Below are 12,467 nucleotides of genomic sequence, written 5' to 3'. Positions count from 1 at the left end.
TTATGGAATGTCAGAACAGGTCAGCTCATATTGCATATTAATTGACTTTGAGAAGTTAATAGAGCCTTATTAGCAGCCATATTTACATGAAACATTAGGACAAGCACAGGTGTGTGTTACTGTTACTATAGTAATAAACCAACTAAGTAATGTTGGTGTTCCTGTCATATCCTGAAATCAACCATTCAGAGCAGCTGCTATTTTACAAGTTGCTGGGCTCTGACTAGTTGAATGCAACCACTAAATGTTCAATAAACCTGTGAGTGTGATTGATTGATTGAAATATGTATTAACAGTTTGCAGAATTGCAGTACATTTCAAGCACAAACTCAATACAAAGACTGTTAACTGTGAGTGGACGACCCAATTAAGCATTACACTTGTTTACAAGAGGGTCCACCTTGTTCAATTCATCAACCTCTGTGAACCTCTGTGGTGTAATTTGTGTGACTATTTATGTAAATGAATATGGCTGCCGACTGCCGTGAAAAAGTTCTATTATATTGAATGTGGACACACAGCCACAGGTGACACTGACAGGTCTCTGTTATCAAAAGCTGTTAACGAACTGAATATACTCTATGATCCCAACCCAGTGGTCCCGTCCCAGTCATATTAATACTCACATTCCTCGAGAGTCGAGACACCGGCTGAGGAGGGGTAACGTAAACTTAATTTGAATTATCACTCTATCAAACGCACGCCTTGTAGTGCAGTCACACATAGCATCCATCCTAGCCCTAGAATGGCTCTGTTGTTACATACAGTATATACAGTATTTCACATACAGAGCCATAGAACGGTCGCGGTTACTTTCATGTCGGACGTTAACTGGGCGGCCTTAATGTGATAAATGCTCCGTTTGTACTCACCCATTAAATAATTCCAAAGACGTGGAATGAAATATGGTCCTCTAGTTTTATATCCATGTGAAAGTTCTGGCACAAAACGTGTATTTAGTAAATTATCTCCACTTTTTCAAGAGATGCACACGGACTTCTTTCTCTCCGGCGAGGGGGGACTGGAATGATCGATGAACTGATTTTAGACGTCATCACCAATTGACAAGGGAAACACAAAAAGTTTGGGTCACACAATTGGCAGGTGGTGTGATTAATTACCCAGCACCTATCGCAAGGCACCTGCCAATTGTGTGACCCAAACTTTTTGTGTTTCCCTTGTCAATTGGTGATGACGTCTAAAATCAGTTCATCGATCATTCCAGTCCCCCCTCGCCGGAGAGAAAGAAGTCCGTGTGCATCTCTTGAAAAAGTGGAGATAATTTACTAAATACACGTTTTGTGCCAGAACTTTCACATGGATATAAAACTAGAGGACCATATTTCCCTCCACGTTTTTGGAATTATTTAATGGGTGAGTACAAACGGAGCATTTATCACATTCAGGCCGCACACAATTGAAATCTACCAGGGACAGTAGCGACCGTTCTATGCCTATGATACATGAAAATTTACGAAGTTAATTAAATGATCACAGGCATTCTAGGTCTACATCCATCCAATCCATCCATCCAACCTGGAAATCGTCATTACAGACCACTTGTTGCTAACGGCTCCTCTCTGGCCCGTAGGCCTACTCTGATTTTTTTTTTACCTGATTTGTCAGGGTTTTTGATAATGATATTCGCCTTTATTTAATATAGCAGAATTCCATTGCTCCAGGCAACACCCAGGCCCATGCATAATCCGAGTGGAATAGTAAGAGAGTGGCGACACGCTTTGATCTCGCCGCAAAGCGTGTGCCTATGGGCTATAGTTCCAAACATTGGGGGAACTATCTCATTGAGATAGAATGAGCACTTCCGCATTCCATTGTTAAAATGGGAGTCAACCGCTAGTGTCGCCACTCTTACTAGATTACGTTGTGGCCACTGCCCCACAGCGACCAATGAAATGACGCAGATCGTGGAGGAGGAGGGACGGTACGACTGAGAATATCCACTAAATAACTATTAAACCAGACGTCCAGTTGTCCAATCAATATTTATACTCCAGACATTGTATCAGAGAACAATCAGCAAGCAATGCAAAAAAAAAAAAAATCAAAATGAGGGGGCACCCGGATTTGAACCGGGGACCTCTTGATCTGCAGTCAAATGCTCTACCACTGAGCTATACCCCCTGACGGTGACAATGTGGGTCTGTATGGGTTTATATACATTCCAGGACCTACAACAATTCAACGATGTTGTATATTACGGTATGTCGAGTGAGTCTATTAGTCAATACATATTTCCGATTGAAACACTCCCGTGATCCACCGCAAATAGCGATTTTAAGTTCGCGCGATCAAGGATTCTTTAACATTGGTTGTGACTGACGGCGTGGAAGAATCGACTGCACTTAACCTATTTCTAAGACAGGGGGCGCCAAATCATTGAACATGCTTTTTCCAACAATCACAGCGCTTCTACAAACCAGAGATACAAACACTAGCTCGTGTAGCAACTACCTCGGATTAAAACAAGACCAATGTCTCCACTGGTTTACCGTGACTAGTTCTAGTAGGGTAGCTGACTGATGAGAAGAACATTTGATTATTTTGCTCTACTGTCTGCTACTCCTTATAAGGAGCCCCCAAGAGCCGTCTTGCCTCCGTTGCGTTACATCGGCATGTGTGACGAGTGAGGACGAATTCCTTTAACTCCAAAGGTTCGAGGACGAATGTAATTTTCCCTTAAAAACACGTGTCTAGAAAACAAATGATTACCAAATGTTTTTGGGCGACCAGGCATTTCACTTTTTCTTTGTACAACACTAAAATATCATATGAAGACCTCAGGCGTCACATTATTCGATAGGTCACCATTTGCTGGTTAACAGCAGTCAGTAAGAAGTTCAGTGACTCCTCCTCTACTCTGTCTCTTGTTGAGGTGAGGATAAGGTCGGTGGACTAGACTAGTACATCTTTATTCTCATTATAGCGCGTTTCGGTGAAGAAATCCCATCACCATGAATCCCCCCTGTGGAAGATGCAAGAAAGCAGTTTATCCCACAGAAAAGATTAATTGCCTGGACAAGGTAAGGGATGGTCTTATATTAATTTAAATGTTACTAAAAAAAACTGTACGATTTTCAGTGCGTTTTAGTTAATTTCTCATATTAATTATAATCTTACAATTTAGGGTTATTTATTTAGAGAGACTGATGGTGTAGCCTATAGGCCTACAATTATGCAATAAGTAATTAAGTAAGTAGGCCTAAGTAAAAGTAAGTAAAACAACATCCTCAAAATGGTAGTTTGCGAGGTCAGTGAATTAAAATAATACCCTATGTGTAAAATTCCATGTGACATTTTTTTATAGGAGTCAACTCAGTCTCATTCTCTATGGCAGTGGTTCTCAAACTTTTTTCACGTCATGGACCCCCAAATAGACACTAACTTTAGCCCGCAGACCCTCATTTGAAAAGACATGCCAGAGACCCCCAATAAGAGAAGATTTTTATGCTCTAGCAGTAATTCTCAACCCGTTTAATTTCAAGGACCCCCAGTTTGACATGCATATTTGTCTACGGACCCCCATTTAATCGCGGGGACCCCAATTTATATTGTAAAATCAATGTTAATTTAACTGAGAGTGTACAAATGGAACCAAATGGACCCATTAGGGAGGGTCCATTTGGTTCCATTTGTACACTCTCAGAGTTACAGACGCATAAGGGTCCCCAGGGTCCATTTGGTTCCAAACTATCATTTAGCTAGGGACCCCTTTGAACTCCCTCGAGGACCCCTGGGGGTCCCCGGACCCCAGTTTCCATTTGGTTCCATTTGTACACTCTCAGAGTTACAGACGCATAAGGGTCCAGGGTCCATTTTGGTTCCAAACTATCATTTAGCTAGGGACCCCTGGAACTCCCTCGAGGACCCCTGGGGGTCCCCGGACCCCAGTTTGGGAACCACTGCTATGGCACACATCTCACTGACAGACTTATCAACATCAACGCTGCCCTGCAAGCATCAGTGTTCCAGTTGTATTGCCCATGCCAACCTCAAAGCCCATCCAGTGAAGCTGACAGGCAACAGCTGTGCTCTCATGTTCAATGAAAATGGCTTTTTCCCACGCTGTTATTTCAAATTATATTTAAATAGCCATTTTAGCCTGTTCCAAATAGAGACATGCTGTATGAGGCAGCCCTGCAGGGTCTTTTCCATGGATGTGGGCGAGTTATTGGGTCAGAATGGGCTATTACACAATATTTACTGTGTCTAAAAAAAAAACATCACTGGCGACTAGAATGTTGTTTTTGCCAATAGAGGGTATGCGCATGCTTAAAGTGAATGGCACATCGAGTGGCAAATCGAGTGGCAAAGCAACAGGCAAAGTGAGTTTAACATTGTTTAATGTTGTTTAATGCAATCAGATAGGACTTTTCTGTTTGGATGCATGGGCTGTCAAGGCCAGAAAGTAGTGTTTTGACACTCAGTAACTTCCGGGTTTGATGATGATGTCACGTGCATACCCTCTATAGGTATTTCTTATATTGATCATCAATATTCCACTGTGAAATGTCTCTCATATATTCTCTGTCAATGTCTTGTCTTTTCCTAGTATTGGCACAAGAGCTGTTTCAGCTGTGAAGTGTGCAAGATGGCCTTGAGCATGAACAACTACAAAGGTTTTGACAAGAAACCTTACTGCAGTATGTGAGTGTTTACACCACAATAAAAAACAATACATTGTGAATCACTGTAGTTTGACCTCTTCTAGTAGGGGTACAGTGCACCCCAATTATGTCGCTCAAGTTCACATAATGTCCAATTGAAGCAAATCAACAGAGATATTAGAAAAGGATTTTGAAGCTCAGAAATATCAGTTATTTGCAAAGTACCTATAAAACAGAGGGAAGACGATTCTCTTATAACGTCTGGTATCTGAACAAAAGCACCCATTTGCTTGGTGGTTTGTGCAGACAGAGATGGACAGAAAAGATTGTGTTGTAAATGAGGAAGTGTGAGCAGACAGACGTTCTATTTATATGACCTTCCCTCAATGTGATCTTCCATTGTATTTGTTTATCGCCACCGTTTATATCACAAACTCTCATATACTGAAATTAATTTCTGCATTCTATGGAACATCACACAAGCAAGAAATCAACAATGAGCAACCTCAATGATGGAGAAACATCTGTGGCAAAGACCCATTCATGCGACACCTTGAGTAGTGTTTTGCCATAGGGCAGTGGTTAAAAAAGTGGCGTCCGGGGACCCCCAGGGGTCCTTGAGGGAGTTCCAGGGGGTCTCCAGCTAAATGATACCAAAAAAAAACCAAATGGACCCTTATGGGTCTGTAACTATGAGAGTGTACAAATGGAACCAAATGGACCCTTATGGGGTCATTTGTACACTCTCAGAGTTAAATTAACATTGATTTTACAATATACATTGGGGCTCCCAGAGATAGAAATGCCATTAAATGGGGGTCCGTAGACTAATGCATGTCAACCTGGGGGTCCTTGAAATGAAACAGGTTGAGAATCACTGCTAGAGCCGTAAACATCTTCTCTTATGGAAGGTCACTAGCATATCTTTTCAAATGGGGGTCCGTGGGCTAATTAGTGTCAATTTGGGGGTCCTTGACATGAAACATTTTTGGGAACCAGTGCCATAGGGCATAGGCAGATTATGAGACAATGGGCCCATGGGCACGGACGTGTTAAAATCCCTGGATGCGTAAAAGCCAACATCGCAATAATTCATCTTTACCTCAACAGGATTTACAGTGCACATACACACACTTGAAACCAACAGCATATTAACTAAGGCATACAATCACATGTATCTCAAAAGGAGCGTCATAAATCTTAGTGTAATGTTTATCCCTCAACCAACCTTAAGGAACCCCACAAAAAAAACATCCTCCTTCACCACAATAACATCACCAGATTCTGTCCTACCATGACCCCAATGGTAAATGTAAACATGCTAGAGTTTAGCAAGAACGACCATTTTCATCAGTAGACAGTAGTCCCTATGCAGAAACAGAAACATTACAACTGACAGTATACATATACAAATATAAATTATACAAATCCACAAGTAGAAAGAAATATGTATTGTGGGCCTAGGTATAGGCCTATGTCCCAAGTGGTAGCCATCCTAACATTTCACTCTTCAGTGAAAACATATTTTCACCAGATGTGGTGGCGTGCCTATATGGGTGTGACGGGTGTAAACTTCATCTTCTCCTTCAGCATCAACTTCAAGTTTATTGTCGCATCAAGTTTCCCAGATGTAAAAGAGTAGGAGAAATGATTTTCTGTGCGCAAGCTCCAATGATTTGCAGGTACAAAATATACAGTAGTTATAAAAATAGAGAATGACACAAAGGAAAAAAGTAAGAAATGAAAAATGAGGCAGTCTCTTGTGCAAGAGATCACTTAGCAGCAGAAACACAAATATATATTTGTGTTTCTGCTTGCTTATTTTGCTGTTTAACTTTTGCTTAGCTTCTCCATTTAGTGTCTAGGACTGGCAGTGGTCCATTTTGCACGCTTGACAAGCTTGTGATTCATGACCTCACCTGTAGCCCACACAAGCTTCTTTTTAACGATAGACTTAAAAATGTTAGCTGTTAGGGTTGCTGCCAGCTTTAATTGTTGTGTTTGTGATTGATTGATTGATTGATTGATTGAATCGTTTATTAGACAGAATGTATAAACAGCAACAGAGTACAGTCAAACACAAAAAAAAAGTCCTTGCGGTCTTGTTTCCATTTAGGCCCTATGCAATGATTGCAATCAATTCACATGACATGAACAATAACAACAAGATTCAATATCATCCTAGTAAAAACAACAAAAAAGTCCATAACAGTACAGTAAAAATAAATCATTTCCTCTCCCTTGGGCCTGCTGAAAGGTGGTTTTCAGGCCTGTTTTAAAAGATTCAAGTGATTTGCTTTTGTTTTAGGGAAGGGGTTAGGGCATTCCACGCTTGGGTGGCAGTGCTGTAGAAGGAGAATTTACCCATATTTGTTTTGAAAATGGGTGGTACCAGATCGTTGTTCTCGCTCCCTCTAGTATTGTAGCTGTGGGTGTTGCTCACGTTTTTGAGGTAGTTAGTCAGGATACTACAGGTAGTTAGTCAGGTATGCAGATACTACTGAGGGCATTGAGGGCAAGGTAGCAGTTACAATTTTGAAGGTCAAGCTCATTTTCAATTGCTTAACTCTGTCTTCTAACCAGAGCTATGATAATGTTTTATTTAATGAGTTTGGAGGGAAGGTGGAATAAATTCTCTTGTTTTTCTGGTTTCTTTCAGGCATTACCCCAAAATGTCCTTCACCATAGTGAACGAAACTCCAGAGAACCTACGACTTAAACAGCAGACCATGCTCAATAGCCAGGTTAGACACACACATGTCTACATAGACACACACACACACACACACACACACACACACACACACACACACACACACACACACACACACACACACACACACACACACACACACACACACACACACACACACACACACACACACACACACACACACCACACAGCATAACCTAATCTTGTCACTTTCTCTCCGCTATCATCCTCACTACTCCTTTTCTCTGTCATCTTTTGTCTTGCCATCTCTGTCTTCTCCATCTCAGTGTTAAAGATCATTCTGGTGATCTGACATGTTTACTCCGTTGAACACGTTGAACTCATACAGCAGATCTACAAGATCACAACGCTGATTGTGATGTGCATGTGATGTATTGTGAGCTTGTAGATTGAATATTTTCAGCATGTGATGCATGTGATGTATTGTGAGCTTGTAGATCGAATATTTTCAGCATGCAATGCAGGCGTGCAATTCATTTTAAGCATAAATGTCGCTTTAAAGTACTCTCATCTCAACCGCATCAATGACAAACTGAAATTGAGTTTAACGGGGCAAATCTGTGAGTTTTAGAAATTTGCCACATTAAACTGGGAAATTTCTGAGATTTTTCTCAGAAATCTCTGAGATTAATCTCGCAATTCTGTGAGATTATAAAATCAGAAATGTGTGAGATTTGTCTCAGAAATCTCTGAGATTAATGTCAGAAAATTGCCCCGCCCCCACCAGCATTTCCCCCCCCCACCGAGATCGCAGTAATACGCCTTCGTAGCTCTGCTCTAGGGTGGGATTAGGGTTAACCATTCATTGATGGTAGCCATCCTAACATCACATGGATGAGTATATGGATGATTATAACAAGGCCCAATGCATATAGACACAGACAGACACAGCATTTTTAAACAGTAAAATAAATAGAATTACTTACTACCTTTAAAAAGTTTATTTCCTTCCAGCACTTGGCTATGATCAGCTTCATTCTGTTCTGATCCATGGAGGACACCAGTCTATTCTGTTCTGATCCATGGAGGACACCAGTCTATTCTTGACCAAGGCCAGCATTGAAAAAGAGTGTTCCCCACTTTCATTGGTTACCAGTAAGCCTGAGAGCAAAGTCAATATTTGAGAAAATAATCTGCTACTTTCTTAGAGTTGCAAAAGTGCCCATGTGTGCTTTATCTCAGCCAAGAATTAATTCCTCAAATTGGTCTATCCCAAATCACTGTTTTGTTTGTATTATTATTTTTTTAACGATTTGTGGAATGACCCTGGCAGTTTGGGGATTGTCTTGATAATGTGCTAGTCACAGCTAGTGCTCCTTCAGCCTCTGCAGCCTTTTATTTATACTTATTTATATTTATTTATATATTTTTAAGCTTTCTTTTTTTCTTCTTCTTCTCATCTTTATTAAGATAGGATTTTGGATAGACAGGAAACTGAGGGCAGAGAGGAAGAGTTGCATCATGCAACACAGGTCTGATACAAGTGCAGGGTGGGAGGCATACTATGGTCCGACGGTAGCCTCGTGTTGCGATACTAATATACCACTGCGCTGGGCTGATCCGCCTCGGGGCATATATGCAATAGGGGCGGGTTTAGTGTGGCTGCGCCAGGCTAGTCCGACGGAGCATTGGTTCGACATGCGTCCGCACCGCGGACTAGCGCCTGCTCCCGTGCTTGCGGTTATGGTTAGGTTAGGGTTTGAGGTGGGTTGTCGTTTTTCGGACCAATGACTAGTCGGATCAAACACATGCACTCGTGCAGGGCTAGGGCTGGACATACAGCAGCACAATTAGTGCCCTAAGATTACTCTGGTACTCAAGTAGTACAAATTTAACCCATTTAGGCCTGAAAAGATTCTTCTAAATACTGACAGTTTTCTGAAATACCTGTTTCTAGGCCTATATCACTCAATATTTCATGTCAAGGACCCCAAAAATGATCTGTAATTGGCCTCCGAGACCCCCATCTGAAAATATGTTGTTCCAGGGACCCTCCAGAAGCAAAGATTTGAGTTAAAAACGTTTGTTCTGAAAAAATATATTCCAAATTTGAGGCACATTTTCACGATTTTTCAAAAATAGCAGACCTACAAGCTCGTAGTGCGCCACTCGGTGGCGCGCTATGAGCTTGTAGATCTGCTATTTTTCAATAGCTAAATTATAACAATGTTTAAAACACCAAAAGGGGTTCCCGCCCAAAAGGGGTTAACTGAGCAACTTTGACCAGGGTAAGGATTATCTGTACTTTTACTCAATTACTGGTGTTGAGTATTGTTTACACCACTGTGGCTTGTATAAATCCTTGCCAATCAAGAGCCTCTGTGGCCTCCAGTCAGTGCCGTAAAGCAGTGGTTCCCAAACGTTTTCGTGTCAAGGACCCCCAAATCGACATTTATTAGGCCATGGACCCCCCCATTTGAAAACATATGCCAGTGACCCGATAAGGGAGGATTTTTACGGCTCTAGCAGTGATTCCGAAACATATTCATTTCATGGACCCCCAGTTTCACACGCATTATGCTACGGACGCCCGATTTAATGGCATTTCTATCTCTGGTACCCCAATTTATATTGTAAAAACACTGTTAATTTAACTCTGAGAGTGTACAAATGGAACCAAATGCTTTGGTTCCATTTGTACATTCTCTGAGTTACAGACCCATAAGGGTCCATTTGGTTCCCAACTATCTCTAATTGAGCTAGGTACCCCCAGGTACCCCCGGGGTACCCCCAGGGGTCCCCGGACCCCACTTTGGGAACCCATGCCGTAAAGCGGCCCTGCACACATCTGTTTAGCGTTAGCATAAAGGTCAGTGAACCCAATGATGGAAATGTCACGAAGACCCTGACAGCTCTCTCTTCCCCTTGTCCAACTTACACAAGATGCCAAACTTACCATGCTGTTTCTATGCAATTGAAAACTTACATTAATCCAAAAGTAACAATGCTCAAACTACGGCAAAATATTTGAATGACATTGCTGTAGTTTAAAATCCCCAGTTAAACACAAATCATTGAGGAAGAGTTATACCATAAAATGAATGCAGTCCATGAAGCTTCAATATGTGAAGTTCAGTTATATTTGCACTATAAGTTGCACTGTGTACTTCTTTGATGATGAGTGCTGATACAAGTAGGCTATAAGACCTTTCTCTCTTTCTCCCTTTCCTTTCCCTTCATCCCTGCTCAGCTGCGTTCATTGTTTATAACCATAAAAGTCAAGGCGAGCAGGCTCGCTCACTGAGACAGCATATTCCTCATAGCAAGTACATGACTCACCCTGTGTGTGTGTGTGTGTGTGTGTGTGTGTGTGTGTGTGTGTGTGTGTGTGTGTGTGTGTGTGTGTGTGTGTGTGTGTGTGTGTGTGTGTGTGTGTGTGTGTGTGTGTGTGTGTGTGTGTGTGTGTGTGTGTGTGTGTGTGTGTGTGTGTGTGTGTGTGTGTGTGTGTGTGTGTGTGTGTGTGTGTGTGTGTGCGTGCGTGCGTGCGTGCGTGCGTGCGTGCGTGCGTGCGTGCGTGCGTGCGTGCGTGCGTGCGTGCGTGCGTGCGTGCGTGCGTGCGTGCGTGCGTGCGTGCGTGCGTGCGTGCGTGCGTGCGTGCGTGCGTGCGTGCGTGCGTGCGTGCGTGCGTGCGTGCGTGCGTGCGTGCGTGCGTGCGTGCGTGCGTGCGTGCGTGCGTGCGTGCGTGCGTGCGTGCGTGCGTGCGTGCGTGCGTGCGTGCGTGCGTGCGTGCGTGCGTGCGTGCGTGCGTGCGTGCGTGCGTGCGTGCGTGCGTGCGTGCGTGCGTGCGTGCGTGCGTGCGTGCGTGCGGCCACAGGGGTCTGTTTTCTATGAAATAAACATTTTGGGTTATGTTTCTACAAACGTAACTGTGGGTTGTATCATACAGGAGCCAACTTTTTAAACATGATGGGAGGTCATGTAGGATGTTTACCTACAGACTGCACCCTCAGAACATTATGCCTTTCACCTGAAAATGTCTGCCCATGTCATCATTCATAGACTATTAGTAAAAAATGAACTACTTGAAGCCCAGCATCCATATTGTAGGTGGAATACTAGCCAAAAAATAAAGTACATTGGGTGTATAGGTAAAAAGGCAGTCCAAGTACAGTTGCACTTGCTACTCGGGTCTGTTTTACTAAGAATAGTGGTTAAACAAGGGTTTGGCACTGTCACTTGACAGAACGCAGACTCACAGACAGCCATATGCCTTATGAGAAACCTTAAAGTGTGCTCCTTCCGATGCTGTGTCTTAACAAGGATCGAGACAAACTGTACATTTGGTTGGATGGTTGTTCCTTTTATTCCCGGCTGTGACCCATATACAGTGCTTCTATCTATTGGTCTCCACAGACGGATAGAAACTCGCTCGCTAAACAGTTGTACATATTTACTGTTTACATATTGACGTACAATTCAGAGAGGGTTTAATTCAACGATACAATTAGATTTGTTTAGGAAATTATTGTATGATGTACGTCCGATGAATATGTAGTATGCCGTGCCAAGGTTTTGAAAAAAGCATATACTACATGTCTGCAATGCTAATCATTTCATCCATTGACCACGCACAAGCGTATAGCCTATAGGCCTACATGCGCACAGGGAATAATTATGGTATACCGTCTGAAAAAACCTGGACTACAGCACTGGACTGGAGGAACCGATTTACTCATTAACTGGCATATAATGTTCTCAGCACATTTATTTTCAAGGTTGCCCGATGTTACTCAGCTGCTACTTACAGTAGTTAATGAAAATAGCACATCTACTGTACAAGCTCACAGTGCCTTGCAAGTTGCAACACAGACCATTGTGAGCTTCTAGAGCTGCTATTTTGGGGCAGATTATACACGCAACCAAAAGTAGAAATCAAGCATTAATTCATCCGCATGTCAGCATTCATGAGGTGCTCGAATACTAGTACATGCCTCTATTTTAGCTTATGGCTGTTTAGAAGCTCAGTCCTAATGTATGTTTCTGTGTGTGCACCAGGCGCTGTCTCACTACTAATATATGTTTCTGTGTGTCACCAGGCGCTGTCTCAGTACTAATGTATGTTTCTGTGTGTGCACCAGGCGCTGTCTCAGTCCTAATGTATGTTTCTG

General features: G+C 42.5%; 1 protein-coding gene across 3 annotated transcripts in view; it reads left to right on the top strand.

The window, feature by feature from the left end:
• The first annotated feature begins 1,118 nt into the window (after window positions 1–1,118).
• LOC306915708 (LIM and SH3 domain protein 1-like) overlaps window positions 1,119–12,467 on the top strand; it is an 18,045-nt gene continuing 6,696 nt past the window's right edge. For 2 of the 3 annotated variants that reach the window (XR_013788873.1, XM_079493243.1), the window contains exons 1-3: window positions 2,824–3,041; window positions 4,571–4,665; window positions 7,285–7,369. Coding sequence is in view for 2 of the 3 variants with exons in the window: in XM_079493243.1 (XP_079349369.1) it covers window positions 2,973–3,041; window positions 4,571–4,665; window positions 7,285–7,369 (249 nt within the window). In the remaining variant the exon portion in view is untranslated. Of the gene's footprint in view, window positions 1,375–2,823; window positions 3,042–4,570; window positions 4,666–7,284; window positions 7,370–12,467 lie in introns of those variants that run through there. The other variant, XM_079493244.1, reaches the window with a different exon arrangement.

This window comes from Electrona antarctica, assembly GCF_951216825.1.
Source record: "Electrona antarctica genome assembly, chromosome: 22".
Lineage (NCBI taxonomy): Eukaryota > Metazoa > Chordata > Actinopteri > Myctophiformes > Myctophidae > Electrona > Electrona antarctica.
This window is presented reverse-complemented; position numbering and strand designations above follow the sequence as displayed.